The sequence below is a fragment of the Ambystoma mexicanum genome, chromosome 6p (assembly GCF_040938575.1).
Source record: "Ambystoma mexicanum isolate Mex_15411 chromosome 6p, UKY_AmexF1_1, whole genome shotgun sequence".
Lineage (NCBI taxonomy): Eukaryota > Metazoa > Chordata > Amphibia > Caudata > Ambystomatidae > Ambystoma > Ambystoma mexicanum.
In genome coordinates this window covers 1,423,836,533-1,423,862,637 of record NC_090935.1, presented here as the reverse complement: position 1 = coordinate 1,423,862,637, position 26,105 = coordinate 1,423,836,533, and the positions used below count along the sequence as shown (strand labels likewise).

The 26,105-nt window shown below is 49.4% G+C and overlaps 1 protein-coding gene across 2 annotated transcripts in view; it reads left to right on the top strand.

Moving 5' to 3' along the window:
• The window catches only part of ENOPH1 (enolase-phosphatase 1), a 465,841-nt gene that overhangs the window by 230,196 nt on the left and 209,540 nt on the right, over window positions 1-26,105 (top strand). For both annotated transcript variants that reach the window (XM_069626148.1, XM_069626149.1), the window contains one exon: window positions 1,849-1,981. In XM_069626148.1, coding sequence (XP_069482249.1) covers window positions 1,849-1,981 — 133 coding nt within the window. The remainder of the gene's footprint in view (window positions 1-1,848; window positions 1,982-26,105) is intronic.

Below are 26,105 nucleotides of genomic sequence, written 5' to 3'. Positions count from 1 at the left end.
GCAGGCCTGTTAGACAACCAGTGGATCTCCAAAGGCAAGTGCAGGGGGCAGCGGGGGCTGCAGGCTATTCGACAGAAGGCTAGGCCCCAGAAGGACACACAAGGGCCCCAGGCCAGCAATCTCAGCGACTGGGGGTTTGCACGGGAGGGAGAGGGGTAATATATTTTCACATAGGATAGAGTGGCCGTATGCAGCGATAATCATAAAGTGGGTGCAAAACATTTGTGACATATGTAAGTTAGGTTTTCTAAGTGGGGAAGGAGCAACTTCCTATCCTATTCATCAACGGAGACCCCAGACAGGATTCTCAAACTGAAGTTACATTACCAGATCAACAACAAAAGAAGCTGGGTAAATCGGGTTGATGCGGGTCAACACTTCTTACTGTTGGTTGATCCAGAAGAGGTCCCTGGGGCACAGTGCATGGGCCACGTTTGGTGTTCGATTGGGACTTGGCCAAGCAGTGGTTCTGATCTCTGGTTCACAGTTTTCCATGCTGGCCCTCAAATTCAAATGATGAAAGCCCTTGGCTTCAGCATCATGATGGGGCAGGTCATTGAATGTGCAGCAGACTTGAGATGTAGCTGAAGAAACCCCACAAAGGTTTGGCAGGCATGATATAACAGAACAGATGGACTCCGGGCAGGCCTGTCTCCTCGACGAAGAGCCCCAGCAAGGTGATCAGCTCCCAGTGCCACAACAAGGATGTCTGTGCACTTTCTAGCCCCAAGGCTAAATGAGGCCCATGCAATTGATGAGTTCCCACTCCTGAGGATGCAAGCCAGGTACAGTCAGTGACTCTTCTGTGCACCAGAAGACAAAGGCAGTAGAGCGGGACTTGACACTAACTAGGCACACTAGTTTAAGGGAGGGTGGTAGCTGTCAATGAAGAGCAGAGCTTCACCTCTTCTCTAGCACTTAAATTGGCTTGGCAAGTGTTGATCCAGAAGTAGTACTTTTTATATCCTTCTTTGAGTTCCAGTCCCTGTTGTTCGACTGAAGAATGGCTCCAGATCCTCACCTAAACTTGTAAATCTTAGGTTGATGGGGGACCGCAACCTACCAATGGAAGGACCTACACGATTCATTGAGGTGGTGACTGTCTAGCCCCTGGACTGTCAGTTCCCCAGCAAATACCCAGCAACCATGACATCACTCTGGCTGAAATATTAATTGTGGATGTGTGCGCCCTTTAACCGGTTCTAGTCAGTTCACTCACACAGAGCATTTCCGGCCTCCTTGCAAGAAGCCTATGGAAATGCATGATCAGGTATGGCCCTTTTGCCCCTAGCTGGAAGGAAGAAAAGGGCAGAACAACAAAACCAGCGTTTAAAACCTGAGGTTCAGCCATTTGGACCACTGTTGTGGTAAAATGACTACCTTTTGGTACAAATATATGCCATGCCATAAAAATGGCTAGCGGTACAACTGGCAGGCGCGTGCCAATGTTGCAGTGTACATTGTAACAAATAACACTAAAAAGAAAAAAGGGACACCATGTTTCCCTGCATTACTTTCTATTAGGGAGACGGTACTGCTACTCAAAAAAGATTTAAATGGAGGACAAAAGCTCCTCTGCAAGGGTAGCCATAAGGACGGGCTGTTGCCTCACTACAAGTGAGCAAAGCTTGGGAGTGAGGTCAAAAAAGACCTCCATCCCCAAAAACATTCCTGGATCGCACATATTATCTGTTGGATATGATGGGGGTCCTGTAGAGTTAGATGGGGAAACATGCAAAAAGAAATAATGTCCCAACATTTGTTGATGGAGGATTAACATGGCACATTACAGCTCTGTGTTCCTTGCTCTGTTCTTAACCTTTTTCTTCATATTCTGTCTCACTGCAGAGTTTACGATGATGTGGCTCCAGCTATCAGAAAATGGAGGGAAGCTGGATTGAAAGTGTACATATACTCTTCAGGGAGCGTGGAGGCACAAAAATTGCTATTTAGTTACTCTATAGAAGGCGATTTATCAAAGGTATATGTCAGTTTGATTGATTCATGTGGACTAGAACTTTGTCCTTTTCTAATGTCTTTAATGTTTTTGAAATGCAGACAATACTTTATTCGAAAGCATGATGCATAAAAACACAACACTGAAATAAAAATGTTTAAGTGTAGCTTTTTCTTTTCATGGCCATACTCTTGAATGTACCTATTTAGTGGTAGGACCCCAAAATATTTGGTTTACCTTCAGAGATTAAAGGTTTTACTTGAGCATCATACATTTATAAATGATTTGTAGTCTGATCAGGTTTTGTAATACAAACGGGTACATCATCAGTCATAATCATTCAAGGTTTAGCATGCTCTGAGAGGTCCCCATTAAACATTTGGTGATGGTACACAAGAATGAACATTAAAACACTGTTTCTCTCACTCAATTTGACCCTTGGTTTCAGTGTTCTCTGGATATATGAGAAAAAAAGCAGTAACCTAACTATGCACAACATTGAGTGTAGACTAAAATGTGCTCTGGTCTCCATAATGTCTTCCCACACCATGTGATTATGATCCTATCCTGTTACGTGCTGCCATTTCTCCCAAATGTTGTCATGCTTCAGGGGATCCCCTGTTTTGTACCATCACCTCCATGCGCATTGCTGTGCAAGTGAACAGTTTCCATTTCATCGAGTGATTACGTGTACTGCCCCATAGTACAACCAGATGTGACGAGTCAGAGACCTTATCCTGTTAAGAGGCAATGGCGACCCCTCCCCACCTGGGGCAACGGGCCTACCATTGTACTTGCCAGAGTCTGCATACCTCTCAATTCGTATGCTTTTAGCATGCGACACCCAGCATGGAGTCGGTTTACTCACCCAACAAGCCCCTTACCAGTCCATACACTTCAATGGACTCTGTTAGGTAATAATTAGTGCAGGCCAACTGGTATGGGACTACACAACTTATCTCTTGCTATTATGTAACCCACCTTTTAATATAGGCCTGTACTACATAAATTGGTAGTGTGACCGAGCAGCCAGGCTATCTTAAGAGGACTAATGTGAGCTGCAGAGCTGTGCAATGAAACTAGTCAACACAAGTATCCAATTAAACACTTACAAACTTAAGTTATATAATACATATTTATTTATACAGAAAGATATTTAAAGCATTCTTTAAAAAACAGTAATTGGCTGTAACATTAATTCTCATTTAGGATTCAATTAAAAAAAGTGAACAATAAAGCAGGTGACTAATTCATTCATATGTTACACATGTTCCAGCACCCAGAGGTGACGTCATTTGAAGCCAGTATAGCATTTATATAGGATCACCTTTGCAATATTGAGTTTTCAAGGAAGAAAAGCTTAGGGTCAGAACAGATTGATAAGTGATAAGAACAGTTAGATTATCCCAGAGGGATGCAGGCGCTCAATTATCCCAGCATTTAAGTGATCAACATTTAAAACCTCTGAGGAAACTAGCACTGCCAAAGCCAATAAGTTCAGAGGGAGGCCTTTAGGGAGCTGCGACAGCCAAAGTCCATGGATAGTCAAAGTTCTGACGCACCTCTTCTTAGAAATATTTTCTTGAATAATCAGTGTTCAAAAGAGAAATCACAGCAACTCAAGAGGAGTCACCTTTAGAAAAAGCACAAGCTGTAAGGCCAATGCAGGTAAATTGAGGTCAACTTAATGTAGGGTTAAATTGCGCTCCCAAAGATAGGAAGCACCCCAAATGGCAAAAGGTTAAAATACTCCAAGCCCCACAGTACCTTGAAAATGAAGAAAGTGTTCCGGCTGGTTGCCTTCACGATGTAATGCAGTAAACCCTTGTTCCTGGTCCTTGGTCGTGGTAACGAAAGGGAGGACGTCTGGCGGACTCCTGCAGCAGCCCTCGAGAGAAGAAAGTGTTCCGGCTGGTTGCCTTCACGATGTAATGCAGTAGACCCTTGTTCCTGGTCCTTGGTCGTGGTAACGAAAGGGAGGACGTCTGGCGGACTTCCGGCTGGTTGCCTTCACGATGTAATGCAGTAGACCCTTGTTCCTGGTCCTTGGTCGTGGTAACGAAAGGGAGGACGTCTGGCGGACTCCTGCAGCAGCCCTCGAGAGAGGGACTCGCAGCAACGGGGTTCTGTCGATTCAGCAGCTCTTTGTGGTTTTGGCACCTTTTCCTCAGCACCGTTGAATAAAAGGAAAATCTCTGGTTAGGATTTCCTTGATCCCTTGGTCCTGGACTGTGGTGAGGGGACTCTGGACGTGGATTTCTTGCTTCTGTAGGGATCTCTGGATGCCCACGAAGATCTGGCCGGATTCGGACTTTGGAAGACGATGCACTCACAAGTGGTGGAGCTACCCCGGTTATTGGGCTTCTGCAGCCTTGGAAAGTCGCAGCAAGTCAGGGTTTGCACCAAAATAGTTAGTCTCAAGGCTAGTTGGTCCCACCAGCCTAAGGGAGGAAGTCATCCTTTACAGGTCTTCCCAGTTAATTCGAAAACAGGGTCAGCACAGCTGCAGGGCTTCACTGGGCACTCTGCGGTCCAGGAGGGTGCTGCTGATGTCTTCTCCCGTCTTCTGCTTCCGACGTTCTCCTTCAGTGGTCGACTCTGCTTCTAGTCCCAAAAACCTTGCTTTTTATGCAAGTTCCCATTCATTCGCAGCCTTAGGCTGTCGGTCACACAGCAGGGTGGTTGTCCTTCCAGGGCAGCCAGCTGGCCAATTGGAACTGGTTTCACTCAGGCACACCTAGAGACAAAGGACAGGTAAGTTTTGGGACAGTTCCCTCACTTCCTGCCTTTCCAGACACACTGTAGGCCTGGACAGGATTCTTGGCTGAAGCCTTCCGAAGGCAAACTACCCAAAGGACTCAAATCTGATGCAAACAGAGTAAAAGCCTAGAAGAAACTAACAAATGGCGAAAAAAAAGAAGACCGGGGCCATTCTGGGAAAATGTCACCCTTGTGTGCAGCACTGCAGCTCTGGTATCAGCCTGCAGATGCATGTCACTAGGTAGTAAAACAAAAACCACTGTCATCAGCCATTCAAGTGAGTTAGTGTAACAAAATGTTATATTAGGAATGGGTTAAAGGAATTACTAGGTAACCCCCCAGCACTCCGCACTCCACATAGCATGGCGGGTGCTGGACCCATAAAGTAAAGATAAGTAAGACAGGGGACATCTTACTATTCTTGGAAACAGTAGCTCACCCAAGAAAATGTAGTCAAACATTGAGACGTCCAAGGGACTTCTCAGTGGCACTGCACAAAAGGTGCTGTGTGTTACAATGCAAAAGCAGATGCCTATGGAGTTTACCAGACTCCATAAAACAGTAAGGACATAGAAAATCATAGTCAGAAAAAACACATGAGTGAGTGAGAAAAAGGTCCCACTCACTCGGGAGTAAAAATTAAAAAGCGCTGAATCCAGCAAAAGAGCTGGGCGTCTCAAAGGTTAAAGGGAATTGGCAAAGAAATTAACATTCTCACCAGCAGGCTCACCCACCAGAAATAAAATGTTCTTTCACTGGCTCTGGGGACTGAAAAGGTCAACTGGTATAAGCTGCTCCTGCCCTAGAGGTGGGGCGAGGACATTGGGAGGACCAAATCTTTCCCTCCTACATGTGCATTGCTAGATGTAAGAAGTACCACTTCTTCCTCCATACCTGCTGTGCAACATGCTGGCTAGTGTTTCTCTTTTTGTCAAGTAGAACTACTGCCACCAGAAGTCCTTGCAGCAGAGATCAGTCTAAATGGCTCTCCAGGGAGACAGGCGGCGGGGAAGCAGCAGAGCGCTGCGTGGATCAGACCAGCAATCCCAACTGTAACAAACCCAAACGGTAACCTTGACAATAATTGTATGGCAGCCAATACGGAGAGCCAGCAGGACCTACGTATGAAAAGGGGGCAGGGCTACAAGCCTGTATTATGTTCTTTGATACCTGTAAACTGACCAATGGGGAAAGTGGAAGCAGAAGTTGGGCGGTATAACCAATTTATACGAATGACCAATCACAAGGGAAAGTGGAGGATAAGCAGGGTAAAAAAAGACATGGCAGTGTGGGTTGTTTTGGTGAGGCCAAGGGAAGAGATAGCGGACCAAGAGAACAGGCACAGGATGGACGGTGCAGAGAAGCACGGAGGAGTATTACTGAAAGCATAACTAAAGTGAGGTTTTGGTTGCTGAGAGAAAGTGATACTTGGGTGTGAGTGTGCATGTAAGGTGAGTCTAAGCGAGACAGTAGAGGTGCGAGTGTGATTAATTGGGAAAGGTGGCTAGGAGAGTGACTGTCCAAAAAGGTGTGAGAGTATTGGGGATGGGAGAGGAGAGTATTGGCGATGGGAGAGGAGAGTATTGGTGAAGGGAGAGGAGAGGAGAGTAGTGGAGGAGAGAGGAGATTATTGGCGACGGAAGTGGAGAGTAGTGGAGGAGGAGTAGTAAAAGAGGGTATTGGAGAGTAGTAAGAGCGAGGAAGGATAATTGTAGATAGATGTATACTGTAGAAGGACAGCAATTACAAACTTAGCTACATAGTCGCCACACAGTTGTCCGTTTGTTTATCTCATGTGTAGTTATATTGATCCTGTTTTTAACCCCTTAACTGTTCTGGGTTTTCACTCCCAACGCTGAGCCTTTTTTGGACATTTCGGTATTTTTAATACAAGTGAAATCCTGGACAAATGTGCACCTTTTTCTTCCCACATGTAGGCGGTCCTAACGCCACCAAGGATTTGTGGTATGCTGTAGGGGGGGGTGCGAGGAAATAAAAAAGTTAAAACATTTCATGTTTTTTCAGAAAATAGCAATGCAATGATGTACAAAAGTCTGTGGTTTGTTCTTCTAAGAGCTAGGAGCACAAACTTTGGAGTTCTGAATTTGTCATTTTCCAAGCTTTCAAGAACAGGTTGAGTGATTTTTTATTTTTGGTTTTATCTTTAAGTGTACTTTCATTTTTGTGGGAGGTAGGCGTTTTCCCCTGACCCCCCACCCACCATCCCCTTTTTTTATTAGGACATGCTTGCACAGAATGCAAGAGGAAGGTAGGAAAGCTCAGTGGGAACACAAAGGCATACATTTCTGAAACGTAGAGCATTCCATGTTCAGGAAGGGATCCTTTGCCCAGGTCAGGCAACACCTAAGTACCCATAATTCCAATAGTTTGGCCAAAAATTGGAAAAGTGACAGAAGAAAGTATGGGCTGGACATGTTTGCACTTGTTATGGCTTCCATGAACATTCAGAAAAAAAATGCACCACTACATTCCCTCGACTCTTCTAGTTAATAAAATCACACATTTTTCGTAATGTTTCACAAAACAAGCAATACCACGAGCCAAAAACCAAGCCATGGTACACAGTATTTTTATGCTTACGGCCTAAACTGAGGCACTTAGTATGTGAAAATAACAAAAAAACAATGTGGTGAAGAATGCCGGGCATATATTTTTTCAAAGAGCACAGGATGACCTTTTGAAGGGTAGGTGACTTGCGCAGGTCACAAAAGCGTTCAGTACCTAAACCAGCGACTAAATGTAGGCCACATTTGGGAAATGAAAGGGTTGTGTAACGAGCTGCAGTAGGAAATGCATTAAAACATTATCACAACCAAGAGATAACATATGTTCTACCTTCCCACGTTCCCACAGGTGTTCCGATGAAAATAGTACCTCACATGTGTGGGTGCACTGACCTGGGTGCAAAGGGAAAAGGCTAAACCACTGGTTCACCAAATGCCCTGGGGAAGACTGATTTTGGCTTTCTGGACAACACACACGTTTGGTTATGAGTTGTCACAGCCACCAAGGAAAACGGGGAACCCCAAGCATTTCTAAAAAGACACCCGTGGGAATCCAGAGAGGTCTCACTTTCGCGTATCTCGCTAGAATCTTACCCAGAATGCACTGCAAAGTTGTAAATTTGACAAAAGATGCACTATTTTCACACATTTCCCACTGGGAAATGGCCGAAACGCTTGCCAAAACAGTACATGTCCCACGTTCACACAGATGTCCCGACCAAAAAATGGACCTCACTTGCGTGGGTGCCCTTATCTGGGCAGAGAAGAAAAAGGGTTGACTGCCCCCCAGCCCAGCGGCAGTCATGGGGTGATCTGGTGAGGCCCTTTTCCTCCCGTCGGGAGAATATATATGTCTGAAATTTTATTATTGTGTGGGCACCATTGTTCCATATAGTCTGACTTCAGGTATTCCAAACCCCCCCCCCCCCTCATTCCTTCATGAAGGAGTTCTTTTGGCCCTGCAGGTTGTGCGTAATCTTTTCCATCGTCATTTGCGACCACACCTTCTGCAACCAGGTGAATGCTAGTGGCGGATCTTGTTTTTTCCAGTTTTGGGCAATCGTTGCCCATGCCGCAATGATTAGACGCATGAGGCTTCTCCATTGTGCTTTATGTAGTTTCTTGGCCTTTGAGTCCTTAAAGCCGCACAACCATACCCGCTCCCCCATTTGGTCGGCCTCTGGGAGCATTTTCGATATTTCAGCTTGCACTTCCCTCCAGAAGCCCTTGACACCCTGACAGTCCCACCAAATGTGTCTCCATGAACCGGATGTGCGGCATCCCCTCCAACAGCGATCTGACGTTGCCGGGTACATTGTTTTGAGCCTCTCTGGAGTGTAATGCCATTGAGTGATTATTTTAAGCCACATTTCTCTGGTTTGCACTGCCAGGGTGAGTTTTGGGATTCCCTTCCAAAGCTCAGTGCATTGCTGTCTGGAAATCTCTTCCCCCAGCATGCTTTCCCATCTTTTCATGTATGTCCATTTGATTTCTTCGTCTTGTGTGTTGATAAATTGGTATAGTGTGGACACCAATTCCTTGTCTCCTGGATTGGTGATTAGGAATTTTTCAAATGGTGTTAGGTCCCTGGTGGCACCCTGAAAGATCTCTGGTGTGGTAATCCAGTGTTTGATTTGTTCATATTTGTATCTATCCGCTTCTGTGAGGTGCCACATTTTTTTGCAGTCCACAAATGATCTTATTTCTTTGTTTTGAATCATTTCCCCTACTTTCCTGCATCCTGCGGCTTCCCATTTTTCAAATGCACCTGGATCAGGACCAGGTGGGAATTGTGGATTTCGATTTATGGGCCAGTGTGGTGGTCATTATTCCCCTCTTGGTTTGTTCGTCCCAGGCTTCTAAGGTGGTTTTCATGACCTTGCTTATGCGTAGGTTCGGATGCCTATGCTGTTTTTGCTTCCACAGTAGGTCCTCCAGGGGGGTCCTGGCGACCGCCCTGTCTTGTGTCACCCAAGTTGATCTTTGGTCATCCTCCAGCCACTCTTTCAGGACCCAGAGTTGTGCTGCTTGATAATATCTCCTGAAGTGTGGAAGTGCCATTCCGCCTGCCTTGGTTGGGGCTGTAAGGATGGCTCTGGCCACCCGTGGGGGTTTCCTGTTCCACATGTAGGCCGAGATAGCCTTTGACAGAGCTTTAAAGAAGGAGTTTGGGACCGCTATTGGGAGGGCATGGAAATAATATAGCACCCGGGGGAGTATGTTCATTTTCACGGACTGTATTCTGCCCCTTAGCGGATTCCACCAATCTAGATCTTTCTTCACTTTAGCCAGCAGCTGTGGGTAGTTACTCACAAAAAGCCCATCCACCTTGTGTGTGAGTGTCACCCCTAGGTACTTGATACCCTCCTCTGCTATTTTTAGTCCCAGGGAGCCCGCCTCTTCTATCAGTGTCCCCTTGTCCCCCGCTAGAAAGAGTATCTCGGATTTCTTCTTATTTATTTTTAATCCTGAAATCTCTCCGAAGACCAAGTTCTTTTAGGGTTTGTGGTAGGGAACTAACCGGGTCCTCTAGGGCCAGGAGCATGTCATCTGCGTATGCTATGACTTTGTGTTGTCTGCCCACCATCTCTATCCCCCTTACCCCAGCCGATTCCCCCAATTTGATAAGGAGGGGTTCAAGAATATGGCGTATAAGAGGGGGGAGAGGGGGCAGCCCTGCTTAGTTCCTCTTGAGATCTGCACCCTGTCTGTGACCTCCCCGTTAATTGCAATTCTAATGGATGGGGATTTGTAGTTGGCTTTGACCATATTTATATATTGTTCTCTGAATCCCATGTGGTGCAGTGTCTTAAAAAGAATGGACCACTCTACCCGGTCGAATGCCGTCTCGGCGTCTAAGGACAGTAGTATTGCCGGTGTATGGGTAATGCCTGTTTTTTCTACCAGGTGTATTATCCTTCTTAAGTTGTCATGTGTTTGCCTGCCAGGTATGAAGCCTGATTGGTCTGTGTCTATTAGGGTCGGGAGGAGGGGAAACAGTCTAGCAGCCAGAACCTTGGTGTAAATCTTTGTGTCCAAATTCATCATGGCAATGGGGCGGTATGAGCCCGGGAGGGTGGGGTCTTTACCTGGTTTATGGAACACTAGGACCTTTGCCTCATTCATGGAGGGGGTAACATTTCCAGTGTCCTTAAATGTGTTCAGTAGCCTGGTCAGGACTGGAGTGAGAATGTCTGCATATTTTTTATAGAAGGGGGCCGTGAAGCCATCTGGGCCTGGTGCCTTAGAGTTTGGAAGGTCTGAAATTGCCCTCTGGACTTCTTCTTCCGTTATCCGTGATTCCAGCAGTATTTTGTCCTCCTCTAATATTTTCGGGAATGGGAGTGATTGTAAGAATCCGTCTTGTTTCTCTTCATCTGGGTGCTCTAACGTGTAGAGTTCTTTATAGAAAAGAAAGCCTCCCCTATGTCCTTAGTGCGTGTTTGTATTTTTCCATTTGCATCTTTGATGTTCACTGTAGTCATTGAATTTTGTTTTTCTCTGAGTTGTCTTGCAAGGTATTTATCTGCCTTGTTAGCCTTGATGTAGTATTTTTGTTTTAGATATAGGAGGGATCTTTCAGCCTTTTTATTACGAAGCATATCCAGTTGACCCTGTACATGTTTCAGTGCTTTTTTGAGGCTTCTGGTGGGGTGGACTGCCAGCTCCTCCTGGATGTCTGTTATTTTCTTTTCCAGCGTTCGTTCCCAGTCATACTTCTGCTTATCCTTAGTGGCCTTTAATGCTATAAAGTGCCCCCTGATCACTGCCTTGAAGGCTTCCCATACGGTCCCTAGAGGTACTTCTCCAGTGTCATTCATTTCAAAGAATTCCTTGATTTTGTCTCCTATTGCTTGTCCCAACACCTGGTCCGAAAGCATATCCGGCGGCAGCCTCCACCTCCAGAGGCCTCTTTCCCTTTCGGGAGTCTGAATGTCCAACCACAGCGGGGCATGGTCTGACAATACGATGGAGCCCGTTTCCAATCCCTGTATCTTCCCTATCAGTCCCACCGACACCCAGAAGTAATCTATTCTTGACATTGTGTTGTGCACATGCGAGTAGTACGTGAACCCACTTGCCTGACCCTTCAGTTCCCTCCAAGCGTCTCGCAGTGCCAACTGCTCCATTTTCTGTTTGAGTTGTTTTGATGGGGCCCCCTGACCTTGAGAGCCTCCCGCACTCCTATCCACTCTAGGTTGCCAGCCCATGTTTAGGTCTCCTCCCAAAATGACCTCCCCTTTCGCAAACCCCTCTAGTTTCTCCAGGGTGTCTCGGAGGAAGCCGTCTTGCCCTGTGTTTGGTGCGTATATTGTCGCTAGGGTTAGCCAGAGACTTACAACCCCCCCCCTCCGAGTATGACGTTTGCAAATGCGTACCTCCCTTCCCTGTCTACTTGAGTCTATGGGAGTTGTCGCCAGTCCCTTTTTAGCTGCTATCATCACTCCCGCTCTCTTTTCCCCGGCGTTCGCCTGTGCCCAGACCATGTACCCTCTGAGGATTACCTTCTGTCTATCCTGGGCTTTTATATGTGTCTCCTGGAGTAACAGAATATCCGCCTTCTCCCTGCTTAGCAGAGCCTCCACTTTTTTCCTTTTCACCGGTGAATTCAGCCCCCTCACATTTAGTGAAAGGAATCTGAACTTCCCCATCTTACTCAGTCTATCGGTGCTGCTGACTTTCCCGCTAGTTGTGATCTCGTCTCTCTTCCGGGGTTTCCCTCACCCCATTTCCCCCCCAAACTCCCCAACAACCCCCTAACAGTTAACATGAACTCAACTTTCATTCCGAGGAGGGCCCAGGCACCTAAGGTTGCTAGGGCGTTACGCCTATCGCTCCTTGCCCTCACTTGACTTGGGGGGGGGGGGGGGGGGGGGGGGGAAGGGGGGGGAGGGGACTTTTCGGGGAGTCCTGAACCCCGCTTCATCCTCAGACCTGGATAGAGTCCTTTCCTGGACCCCCGCCAGTTCGCAGTGTGTCTGATATTCCGAGATTACAATCTTAGTCTACACCCGCCTATACCCATCTTGGATTGGGCCAACGATTTGTGTCAGAGTGTATCTTCTACTCCCCAGCGGGTTGCCCTGAGAACCCACCCCCATTCTGTTTCTTTTTTTTCCACAGTGTCCCATCCTCTCAGCCTCTTATACGCTCCCCCTTGGTTCTGGATCCCCTCGGGTCCATCTCCTCCATTTGCAGGCCCATTATACAAAGTCCTTCCTCGCTGGTGGTCATTCTTTTCTGTTTGCCCCCCCACTCGAACAAAAGGTCAAAAGGGAAAGTCCACTTATACCTTATCTCCTTCGCCAGCAGCTCCCTCACCAGTGGGGCCATCTCCCTCCTCTTCAGTAGTGTCGCCGATGCCAGATCCTGATATAACTGAATGTCGGCCCGTTCATCCTAATGTGCTCCATTTGCCTCGCTCTCCGTAGGATCTGCTCCTTCTGTGGGTAAGATGAGAGAGCCGCGAGTACATCCTGTGATCTTTCTCCTGGGGCGCCTGTTCTTCGCGGCCCCACCCGGGGCACCCTGTCGATTCCAATCTTCGCCGCTTCTTGCTCCTCTAAAATATCTCTGAATACTTCTTGAACCGCAGTCTTGAGGTCCTTATCCAGCACTGACTCGGGCATATACTTAATGCGGATATTGGATCTGCGGGATCGGTTTTCCAAGTCTTCACACTGGATTTCGAGATTATGGGTTAACCCAACTAGATGTTCCTGCGTTTCACTGTTTTGTCTAGCTTCGTCTTCAACATTTTGCACTATTCTCTCAATGGTGTCTGTCCTTTCCTCCAGCTTGGCTACATGTAATTTCAGTTCCTGGACTGCCTGTCTCATATCGTTCCTCATTGAGGTAAATTGGTCTTGCACTGTTGACATGAACTTGTTTTGCAACTCCATGAACCAGGCATGCATGTCATCTTTTGACGGGGGGAGATTGCCCTGGTTCGGGGGGGGGTGATATCCGCTGTGGCTTCTTCTGCCGATCTGTCCCTTGAGGATGCCGTGGCTTCCGACGACCACATGTGGAGTAAATTGGAGTCTTGTCTGGGTGGCTGAGTCGACGCTTGAGAAGCGCCCCCCTTCCCTTTCGCCCTAGACATTTTCCAGTTGAAGGGGGTCCAGTTAAGACTCCTGACGTCTCTTGAGGAGTTATGGTGAGGCGCCTGCGGGAACTCCCCGTGACCTCTCTAGTTATGGGATTGATCAGCAGAGAGACTGTTCGTAGCGATGATTTACTATGTGGGGACCATTTCCACCCCCCCTTGTAGTCGCTCTCTCCGTCCGTGCTATGGTGTTTGGCAGATGCTGGGGCCGGTGTGGGGGGGGCAGCTGTTGCGCCGATGTCGTGCATATGACCGGGGGCCGGTGTCCTTATGTGGGGTTGGAAGAGGGAGGGAAGCCTTGCACGCGCTCTCACCTCGGTCTCTGCTGTTCCTTTCCTCCGCGGCAGTGGCCCACCTTCCCGCCGCTCTCCTGTGTCTCACGTGGTCTCGGCGGGATCCTCCGCCTGCCCCCCGGGCGCTAGGGTCCCGGGTGGGGATCCGATGGGGGCCCGCCGCCGCCTATCCCGCTCCGTAAGCTGGAGAACACTTCTCTTCCGCGCTGCCCATGCTAGGGGGAGGAGAGGTGGGAGGAGGCCTCACACTAGCCCTTACGCTCCCTCCGCACCCGCGGTTGCTTTGCCGATGTGGGCGTGATGTGTCCACGGTCGCCGGCGTGTTGTCGCCCTGGCGCTTCTCCTAGGTAGAAAGTGTGGTGGTCCTGCGCGCGCCTCCTGAGCCTCTGGGCGGTCCTCCCGGCGGCCTCTCCCGGGAGACTGCTGTGCTTTCCCGAAATGGGGGAGGGGGCCTTCTTCTCTTAGCAGCGATATCAGCCCAGGGGGTTCTCGTTGCGGGAAATTACGCCTCTTGTACCCGCTGCTTCTTGGGAGTTGCTGGTGAGGATCCGATGCTGAAACTCTCGGATTTCGTGATTTACTGTGCTTTATTGTTGGCGGCCCGGCGGGAGTGCGGCTCAGACACGACCACCTCTGCGGGCGGCCATCTTGGAACCTCCTAATGAAGTATTTTAAGACCTATATTGTGCTATTAGAATCGCATGAAGTAAAAGCTTATCAATCACTGTGCAATGTAAACACGAGGCAGGTCTCCAGTACAAAGAAACATGTCGGAGCATGAGCAGCCAAGCGTGAAAGAAAATGGCTCTGTCAGTTAACTACCTCAACAAGCGTTAAGGGAAGAAACTGACGAGTAGCAGGCTTGGCACAGACCAATAAGCAATTTCATATTAAGGTGAGACTGTCCTATATAAATAGTAATGCGAGAGGTTTTCTTTTAGGGAATCGGAGATTCTGATGCTTGTTAATCTGCTTAAAATCACATGCTGTGCATATGGTCCGACATCCAGTGGTAACCGTGGAGTATTGAATCTTGCCTTTCGGGGACCGAAAGGGGACGTCGGCATAGGCGTGTATGTAACACTATCCCTATCGTGACGTGTGGTGTACCCAGAATCCCTCACGCGCTGAGGTCCCTCAGATTGTTTTTTTCCGCCCAGATAACTGGTCGCCCTATAGCAGAGCTCTTACTAGAGACATTGTTTATCTTTACTGAATTGTCGGTTTATTCCCCGTTAAGTTACTTCGCCCAACAAGAGACTACGGGGGGGGATTCGTCTACAGCTGTGGATTTCGGCACCTAAGATCCGGTGGCCGGATTTTCCACGTGGTCAGGCCCTCTGGCCGACCTACACAGTAGGGAGAGTGGGGTCGGGTTGGCCATATTGTCGAGTATGTCTTTCCTCCTTTCCCCTCTTTTCCCTGTTGGTCTAGTCATCCTTCCTTTTGGCTATGGAAAGGACTCCTTTTAGATTCTGCCCTAAGTGTAGGGTCAGATATCCTTGGAAGGACGAACACAGGGCGTGTAACGCCTGTCTCCCCCCTAGAGCACAACGAGAAGCGGTGTGCGGCGTGAAAACTCCTTCGGCCTAAGACCCTTAAGGAGTGCAGTGTCAAGCGGTGGGCCGCGCACGGTATGTCACGCGTGGAACCCACCCTTTTCCCACTGCCACACCCGCTGAAAGTGACTGGGGTACTTCGGATGACCAAACATCCGTTTTGGATGTTATAGACCTTGAGGGGGGCGCTTCTAGGTCTGCCAGGCCTGTCCCCGACCCTTTAAGGCTTGACTCAGGTCTTGCTACAGGGACAACACCCGGCAACAGGGGCGTACAAGCGCATCGCACTAAGCACACAACCCCTACGCCGATTTCGATGTCTTCGTCGAAAAAGGCGAAAGCGCCAACAGGGCCGCCGAAAACTTCGCCGGTTCCCTCGGATCGTTCAGATCCAAAGCCTGGGTACTTCGGATGACCAAACATCCGTTTTGGATGTTATAGACCTTGAGGGGGACGCTTCTAGGTCTGCCACGCCTGTCCCCGACCATTTAAGGCTTGACTCAGGTCTTGCTACAGGGACAACACCCGGCAACAGGGGCGTACAAGCGCATCGCACTAAGCACACAACCCCTACGCCGATTTCGATGTCTTTGTCGAAAAAGGCGAAAGCGCCAACAGGGCGCCGAAAACTTCGCCGGTTCCCTCGGATCGTTCAGATCCAAAGCCTTCCCCGCATCCGCAGCAGCGTTTTGCGACTGGGCAATCTAAACCAACTAAGGGCGCTACTCCGAAACCTACACGCATCGAAGTGCGGGAGTCCGACGCTTCGACGGTCTCTAATGCCTCAGTAGGCCCGAAAACTACGGCTAGGCCTCTAACCGGAAAACCGACCGCTAGGCCCTCCAGCGCCGCGCAAGGTATTACACCTGCCGATAAATTACCGGAGCCATCGTCTCACGACGATTCGGCGACTATCGAAAGCAGCATCGGAAGAATTGCGGTAGCAGTGGGCATTACCCCGGTTCCGCCTAAGGTTATGGGACAAGCCGCGGAAGAAATTTCAGCGGAATTGGGTTCCCGATTCTGATGACGCTTACGAGCATAGCCGAGAGCCTCTTTCCGACACCCTGAGAGAATCCTTTCGATGCCGCAGTGCAGAGAACGTCCTTTCTCCTCACGTAGGCCTGTTTGGATCCTCTAAATGGACTACAGAAAAATTTGAAGAGCGTATGGATCGGCTGGAGCAGATTAACAGTTCTTCTGATCATCCTCCCCTAAAAAGGACTCGGGTAGAGCCTAACCTTCAAATTCAGGAAGATCAGTCTCCTGTTTTCCAACAGGAAGACGTGGTCCAGATGGACACATATAGAGACATCTATAATGAAGAAGCTTCTCTTCTGCAAAACTATGAGGAGGACCAACGGGATACTACGGACAACTGGGAGGAAACCCAGCAGGAAGGTCAAGACCCATGGACACAGCAAGATCAGGACTCTGATGTTTTGCGCCTAGACTCTCCTCCATTCACCCCGGCTCGCCAGGCCTCTCCTGTAGATGATCAAATGTCATTCAACTCCATGTTGAAAAAATCAGCTGAATACTTTAAAATTGCCACTCAAGAGGCGGTACCTGAGCAGGATTCCGTGGAGGATATCAATAAGGAAAAACCTCTGGCGAGTCAATCCATCCCCCTCCTTAACTCTGTTAAAAGAAGGGTAGCTCCCTCATTGGTGTCACAAATATAGCAAATATACAGCCAATATGTTTGGTTAACTATGACCACCTTAGGCAGGACCTGTTTAGGATAGTATAGTTGCCCCTGTCTGTTGTTTGTTTTGTACTTTTTGTTAGCGCCTTCATGCCTACGGGCCCATAGTGCGCTTTATAAATACAATGTAATGCAATGTAACCTGCTCAAACATGGGCAGTGAACCCGAGAGTCGAAAAATGATTTTGCCTTCCCCTTCCGACCCTTTATACATCAAAGGGCATGCCATACCAGACTCGCTGGTAGTGACCACCACTCGAAATAGGGCAGGGGTGACCCTTGCCACGGGAGAATCACCACCGGACAAGGAATCTAAGCAGCTGTATGCCCTGGGCAAACGTGTCACATCAGCAGCCGCATACACTATACGGGTTGCTAATAATACTACTCTATTAGCAAGCTATGCTGATGCCCAATGCAATTTGCTCCAGGAAGGCCTCCAAGAGGTTCCCGAACCCGCCAAGTCAAAGCTTCTCTCCATCGTAATGGAGGGAAGACTAGTTAACCAGAATGTGGTGAAGAACACTCTGGACACTGCGGAAACTGCAGGCAGGTCTCCTGCTCAAGGAACCCTATTGAAAAGACACGCTTGGCTGCGTACATCAGGATTTAGACCTGAGACTCAGGCCTCCCTCATTAATAAACCCATTGAGGAGACTAACCTCTTCAGGAAAGCAGTGGATGAGGCTTTGGAAACAGCCAAGAAGGAGCATGAGAATCTAAGGTCTCTGCAACAAATTACACAAAAACCCTCCTCCTAGAGGGGTAATAATTCTCGGCGGTCCTTTCGAGGGCAAGCCCGTGCTGGTCAAAACAACTACGGCACGGGTAACTTCAACACAAATCAAACATCTGGAAGCCCCATTTACTACCCCTCAAGGGGTCAGAAACGCGGCAAGGGTAGAGGCAGAGGTCCCAATCCCAGAGCAGCCAAAGCCTCTGGTCAGAAATGACCACCAGGTCCAGGTTCCCCCCCATGTCACCCCGGTCGGGGGGCGATTAACATCTTTCCTCAGGGCATGGGAGGGGATAACTTCCGACCAGTGGGTCTTAAAGACGGTCGCCCCCGGTTACTGCGTGGAATTCGCCCGACCTCCACAGTTCAGACCGCCGCGCTCACAGCACCTTTCACCGGACCATCTGGAGATCCTGATCCAAGAGGTAGAAGCACTGCTGGGAAAGGACGCCATAGAAGCCATCCCTATTCTTCAGGTAAACAAGGGTATCTATTCAGTGTACTTCCTTGTACCCAAAAAGGATCTCACCATGCGCCCTGTTCTAGACCTGCGTCCAGTGAACAAGTTTATAAAACCCCAGAAGTTTTGCATGGTAACACTGCAGGAGGTGATCCCATTGCTGAAACAGGGGGACTCCATGCCAACATTGGACATGAAAGATACATACTTTCATATTTCAATGTTGCCAGCACACAGGAAATATCTAAGGTTCATGATCCAGGACAAACATTACCAATTCAAGGTACTCCCCTTCGGCATCGCCTCGGCACCAAGGGTGTTTACCAAAGTCCTGGCAGTGGCAGCAGCACACCTGCGCAGACTATCAGTCGCAGTTTACCCTTACCTCGACGACTGGCTCATCACGGGTGACTTGTTCGACACCTGTTTTTCGAACACCCAAAAAACAGTAGATCTCCTCTTCAGCCTGGGTTTCTCGATCAACGAAAAGAAATCCAGTTTAGTCCCCAGCCAAGTAAAACAATTTCTGGGAGGTCTAATTCGGACGGAAGACGGTTTCGTCTTCCCCTCCAACGAGAGGGTTCAGAACATGCTTTCTCAGATCCCTCAATATGTAGCCAGTCGGGAGGCGACGGTGCGCAAAGCCATGCGTTTGCTAGGGATGATGGCGTCATGCATATACTTGGTTCCCCACGCGCGGCTGCGCATGCGTCCCATGCAAGAGTAGCTCAACAGCCAGTGGTGTCAGGCCAGCGGACAATGGGAAGATCTGGTCGTTGTCTCTCTAGCCCTCGTTCTCTCTCTGCAGTGGTGGTCAAGAGAAAACCTCTTGAAGGGGAAGACCTTCACCACCGATGCAGTGGAAGCCACTCTCACGAAAGACGCATCTCTCGCAGGGTGGGGAGCTCATCTGCTTCAGCAGACAGCACACAGAGTTTGGTCCCCTCAAGTAGCATCCAACCATATAAACTTACTGGAGCTGTTAGCGGTATTCAAAGCTTTGAAAGCCTTTCAAGTGCAACTTCAAGGGAAGACTGTGCTGATCCTAACGGACAGCACTACAGCTATGTATTACCTGAACAAGCAGGGGGGCACTCGCTCTCCAGGGCTATCCAAGCTGTCCCAGAACATTTGGATATGGGCTCTCAAAAACAAGATGTTTCTGTTGTCCCAACATGTTCCAGGGGAACTCAATCTTCTAGCAGACGTACTCAGTAGAGATTGCCCTCTGCCCGAAGAATACAAATGGCGACTGCATGAAGACATTGTGTCCAACGTTTTCGCAGAATGGGGTTTCCCAGAGATCGACCTGTTCGCTACTCAGAACGCCCAATGCCAAGACTACGCCTGCAGGTACCCCCAGAACCGGCCTCTGGATAACATGGTTGGGAAAATTTGTCTATGCTCTCGGTACACATATATAGCCTTTTCCTATAGGAAAACTTCTGACACTTGTGTCCTATCTACGTCCTTTTAGGACCCGCATACGCATGCTCCGTAGGCCGTCCCAGTATAAGAGGCCCGCCCCCGCGGCTCCCCTTCAGATTTCAACCGTCTCCAAAGTAGGGCTCCACACAATCGGCGAAAACATCACGCCGCGCTACCTCGTCGGAACCACCGGCGAAGAAATCTCGACCGACGGAAAAAGAGTCATCTGGGAGTCACTCAGCTAGAGACTCCTTGTCAAAGAAATCATCTTCATCGAAAAAGCATGAAAAGGAAAGGAAATCCTCCTCAGGCGATCATCATAGATCGACCACGAGTCGAGAGTCGAGTAAAAGCAGGCCAAGCGTGGAAAAGGCGGGACCCCCAAAACCACCTGCTAAGTCACCGTCGTCGACGGCGGTCCAGTCATCGGCCTCCACCCTGCCACTAACGCAGGTGGCGTCCACCGTCCCACCGACAACAGCGGCGACGATGGCCTCGTCGACGGGGGTTCTACAGGAGGCCTGGAGGCCTGAAGTTTTTGATCCGATCCCCCTGGATACTTTACTGCAAGAACAGGCTGTGTCGCTGTCCTCGGAGGACGAGAACGAGAGAATAGCTGGCCCAGCAGACCTAGGGCTACGAGTGGCTGACAAGTCGTCGACGAGGGGATCCGGTATACCGGTATCTGCCCCTCTTCTCAATCTGTTTTGTCGTTGGAAATTCTGTCCACGCTTCAGTCCTTGCTACAGTCGTTGGACCAGAGACTACCTCAGGCAAACCTGCCACAGTCACCCGTCGACGAGCCGGGCCCGTCCCGTCCACCGACGCACCTACGCACGCCAATCTCAGCACTGGCACAAGAGGAAGGTGAGCTGCCAGATTCGGAGTTTGACAGGGGAGCCATGTCGGATATCTCATCTTCCTCCTCCAGGGATCCAACCTGGGAGTCAGAGGTGGAGTTGGAAACCCCTAGAAGCCCAGCTCACCCGTCCCCTCCGGACGACATTGCATCATTCCATTCTATGATGGAGAAGGCGTGCAAAGAATTTGGTTTGTCCCAGGAAGAACAGAAAAAGGACTGTTTTTTGTTCGACCACATGGGTAAGAGAAGGAGGTCTGTGTTCTCAATACCAATACTAGACCACGTGTGGAAGGAGGGGCTGCAGACAATGCGTCACCCTTTTTCAGAGCCGGCAGTGAAAGGACGCCTCGAGAAAAAGTTTAAGGCTCCAGAGTCTACCCCCAAGTGTTTATCCTCCCAACCAACGCCAGACTCGGTGGTGTCGGCGGCAGCGGCGAGGAAGGCGAAGGCCCAGCACAAGTGCACGACTCCGCCTGAAAACGAAGCGAGACGCCAGGATGCCTTTGGCAAAAAAGTGCTATCCGTGGGAGCAACCACAGTAAAGGCCGCAAACTCTCTGGCGATTTGTAGCCAGATACGAGAGGGAGATGTGGCACAGGCTAGCTGCTGTCATGATCCCTGCTTCCAAGGGGTCAGGACTTGCCTCACATCCTTGGGAGCAGGCCCATAACCTTGATCCTGGGTACCAGCCAGTCCCTATCGGGACCTTTTGGACCTTGTCCTGGCGCCGGTGGCACCAGGCTCATAAAGATGACCGGTCCCGGCGCTGGAAGCGCCGGGCTCATAATGCTTAAGAGTGCTTGGGTGGACCTACCTGCAGCAAACCATGCTGCTTACTTACCAGCTCGATGGTCTTCTGATCCGTCTCTGCCTGGAACTACTTTTCCTGTCTGGGTGGGGCAGGAACCACTCCCTGGAATCAGAACACAGGAACTCTTTTCTTACCTGGGCGAGGCTGTGGAAGAAGACGCCTAAGCACTACAGAAGGCTATTTAAACCACACCCGATGAAACGTGCTTCGCGTTATTCTGCATCTGCAGCAGGACGCTCACCGTGTCAGCTCCAGTCTTCCTGAGATTCTTCAGCTCCAGTTCCCGTGAAAACAAATTCCTTACCTGCTAGAGATCCGATCCTCAGCTGCACCTGCCAAGACAAAACAACAGGTTAGCAGAATTCAATTCGAGAGCAGCGCTCTTACTTACCAAATACGGCGGAATCTTCCAAAGCCTTCCGCTGCTTTCTTCGGCTCCCCATCGACATCTGCAAAGAAAAGGACTTGATTAAGCATTGCATTCTTGAATTGCTTACCTGCGCTCCGCACGTTCTGAACTTCAAGAAGCGCTGCATGCCGGCATCTGCAAATCAAAAGGGAGACATTTTAAGGCGCATTCTAAACCAACCATAAACTTTCTACTTACGCGCTCGCACGTTGGCCGGCATCCATCTAGCAACGCTCTCTGCATCCACGATCTGCAAGGACAAAAGAGACATTAAGGCGTGCTTTTGAAACAAACAGCAGTCATTTTACTTACGTGCACCGCGCTTCATCTTCTTCGTACATACGCGCTTGCACGATCCTGGGCACTTATTCATCAGCGTCCATTGCACCTAAACCTACAGGACAAAGAGAGACATTAGAAAGGGTGACAGCAACCGGTCATCTTTCCTACTCACCTGCTCGCCGCATCATTCCTCTACAATTTCAATCTTGACACCCTGAGACTGAGCAAGGGACTAAATTAAGGGTGCTCCAATAACTATCAAGAAACCGCTCGTGCGGTAAACGGCGGTATCTTCCAACATCAACCTCTGCAATCAAGAGGATTGTCAGTGATCCAGTGAAGTAACTGGTACTTGCGCCCCTGCAAAGACGCAGGATGGAGAGCCCGGCCTTAATATATCTAAGGTGAGCAAGCCACGCCCTGGGTTCGAATAAGAGGACTGAGGAAGGAGAAGTTCAGTCAATCCAGTTCCTAAATCCTTGTTCTTCCGTCTGCAGACACCTCACTCTACACGTCCGGTACATCGTGAGAAGGGGACCAGCCCTAGGAGAAGGCCGAGATCTACGAGTCACACTAGAAGACACGGCGACAGCTCAGTCCAGCCCAGCGCCTCTGTGGAAATCAGGTGAGCGTTACAGCTCCGTTGCTTGATCATCTTCCGGAAGAGCATAGGAAGGCAGCAATGTTACTTGTCCGAGAAGGTGAGGAAGCCTCAAATCACGCAATAAACATTGCGGTGGACCTCGCTGAGTCAGGCTTAAAGCAAGTCAATAATGGGGTCGTATTACGACGACAGTCATGGCTTAAGTGTACCTACTTCAGGCCAGAGGTATAATACAAAGTTTTAGATATGCCCTTTGAGGGAGACCTTCTTTTCGGTGAGAAGGTGGACGAAGCCCTAAAGGGAATGAAAGAGGACTCAGACACGGCACGTTCATTGGGTGCCCTCCAGAGTGGCCGAAGGTACAAGTCTTTTCATCCCTTTAGAGGGGCTTCAGGTAATTCCAGATTCTCTGCGTCTGGGAACAGATCCTTTGGCAGATCGGCTTACCCCTCCCAGGGATAGACGTGCTTCCCAAACGGCAAACCGACGCCATAACTTCCAGACGTCCAGGAAAAGACCATCATATCCGTCGTCGTCGAGAGACAAGCAAAATAAAGATCAGCAGTGACATACAACACACCGTTCTGGGGGGAAGAGTGTCAGCATATGTCGACGAATGGGAACGAATAACGACGGATCAATGGGTGCTGGACACTATAAGAAACGGACACTCTCTACAATTCAAACACAGCCCTCTGCACATTCCACCTGCGTTCACCGCTCATTCCCATCTGAGGATACTGCAACAAGAGGTAACACTCATGTTAGCAAAGGGCGTGATAGAATTAGTTCCAACATCACAGAGAGGTCAAGGAGTCTACTCAAGATATTTCGTCGTAAAAAAGCCGAACGGCAAATGACGTCCCATTTTAGACTTACGCGATCTCAACAAGTCTTTAAAGAGCCTAAAATTCAAGATGCTCACTCTGCAGGAAGTGATCCGTGCCGTTCAAGAGGGGGATTTTCTAGCGTCCCTTGATTTACAGGACGCGTACTTCCATATTCCAATGTGTCGGAAACGCAGGAAATTCCTGAGATTTGTAATAGGGCGGACTCAATACCAGTTCACGGTTCTTCCCTTTGGGCTCAAGACCTCCCCCGGAACGTTCACGAAATGCCTGGCTCCAGTAGCGGCCTGGCTAAGGAAGCAAGGCCACCATGTATACCCATACCTCGACGACTGGCTGGTAAGGGGATCCTCCCCAGCATCGACCAACACAAGTTTACAAGCCACCATGCAGCTTCTACAACAGCTGGGATTCGCCATAAACTTCGAAAAATCCTCTCTGGGGGCATCGAGAACGCTGGTATTCCTGGGGGCACAGTTCGAGACCCAGTTAGGGCTAGTGAAACCTTCTCTCGACAGAACCTCAAGACTCAATCAGCAAGCGAGCCGACTACGGCGAAACACCAGGCTCTCAGTGAGAAAATACGTTTCGGTCCTAGGGGCCATGGCATCCTATCCTGCATTCATCTGGTGGAAAACTGTCGCCTATTCATGAGGCCAGTCCAGGAATTCCTTGCGGACCGATGGACGCAGGCTCAAGGATCGTGGTCAGACAAGATAACCATCGACAACGACAAGCTGCTTCGGACCCTTCAGTGGTGGCAGAGTTTCCACAATCTGAACAACGGTGTACCCCTACAGGAACCGGAGTTTCAACGAACCATAGTCACGGATGCATCCCTAACCGGATGGGGAGCTCACATGGGTGCTCTCCAAACGCAAGGTCGCTGGTCTCCAACGGAGTCACTCCTACACATAAACGTGTTAGAGCTCAGAGCAGTACGATGGGCCTTGAAGGCATTCCTACCACACAAGGGTTCGCGAGTACGAGTACTGACCGACAATACAACGGCCATGTTTTATCTGAGGAAACAAGCAGGGACGCGATCAAGAACTCTTTCCATAGAAGCCCAGAAAACATGGCATTGGGCATTAAAGCACGAAATTTCCATCGTGACTCACCACCTCCCAGGAGTGAGGAACTCCCAAGCAGACTCCCTCAGCAGAAGCATGGCCCAGATACACGAGTGGGAAATGGACACAGTTCACCTGATGAGTGTTCGAGAAATGGGGTCACCCCCCTCTGGACGCCTTCGTGACCAAAGACAACAAGAAATGCGAGCAATTCGCAAGCAGATGGCCTCAAGAGGGTTTCTCCTTCCCATGGACGGACATGTTCCTTTATGCTTTTCCCCCGTTCCCCCTCATACGGAGGACAATACAGTGGATACGCAGATACAATTGCCGGGTAATTCTAGTGGCACCATACTGGCCAAGACAACCGTGGTTCTCCGACCTGCTTCACCTGTCGCTGGAACATCCCATAGCGTTTCCGAGAGTCCCGAACCTACTATCCCGGGACAAAGGCACGGTGTGGCATCACGACCCGGACAGTCTCAACCTTACAGCCTGGCTCCTGACTTTTCGGAGTTCGGTGCTTTAGACGTTTCGGAGGATTGTCAAAAAATTCTGCAAGCGGCTCGAGCCCCTTCTACAAACAAATCTTACTCCTATAAGTGGCGGAGGTTCTGTGAATGGTGTAGAGGACAACAAGGCCTACAACTGTTGTTGGTGACGCCGGAACAAGTTCTACCTTACCTGCTCCTCTTGGCGGAGAGGGGGTTATCCTTCACATCGATAAAGGTGCACCTGGCGGCCATCTCAAGGTTCACGAGGAAGAGGCAGTCGTCTCCTCTATTTAGCGACAGACTTGTGAAACACTTCATGAGCGGTTTATTTCGAGTTTTTCCCCCGGTAAAACATTTCCCCCCAACTTGGAGTCTCAACAGTGTTGGCAGGCTTAATGAAACCGCCTTTTTAGCCTATGGCCACGTCCGACATAATTCATTTCGTGGAAGTTGGCATTCTTGATTGCTATCACATCAGCTAGGAGAATCTCGGAACTGCAAGCGCTGGTCGTAGACCCGCCATACCTAAGATTCTTTAAGGACAAAGTGGTCCTGGCAACTAATCCTACGTTCGTCCCTAAAGTTCCGACAGTGTATCTCAAACACTCGTCCATTGTTCTCCCTACTTTCTTCGCCACACCATCATCGACAGCAGAAAAAGCTCTTCATACCCTGGACGTTAAGAGGGCTCTGAAATTTTACCTACATCGTACACAGGAACTCAGGTCTACTCGACAACTGTTCATCGCATATGGTCCGTCGACGAGAGGAAAAGCAATCTCTAAACAGGGATTGGCTCGATGGGTCTCATCGACGATTGCGTTTTGTCACTCCAAGGCCGGAAGGCCACTGCAAGGACATCCTAGAGCCCATTCTACAAGATCAATGTCCTCCTCAGCAGCTTTATGGGTAGGAATTCCGCTGACGGACATATGCCAAGCTGCGGCATGGTCAGTGCCGCACACGTGTACCCGCCACTACTGCCTTGCCAGGCAGCAGGCGGACGAGGTGCAGATGGGAAGAGCTGTCCTGCGTCATCTGTTTCAGTAATGTAAGCTCCACGCTGTGGAGAATCTGTTTTCTACCTTTTTGATGACAGTATACTTTCTGTGGGTAAGGTTATATGAGTTAACTTATTCCTACTGTACATATGCATTGTGTAGTATGGTGAGGGTATATTACATTAC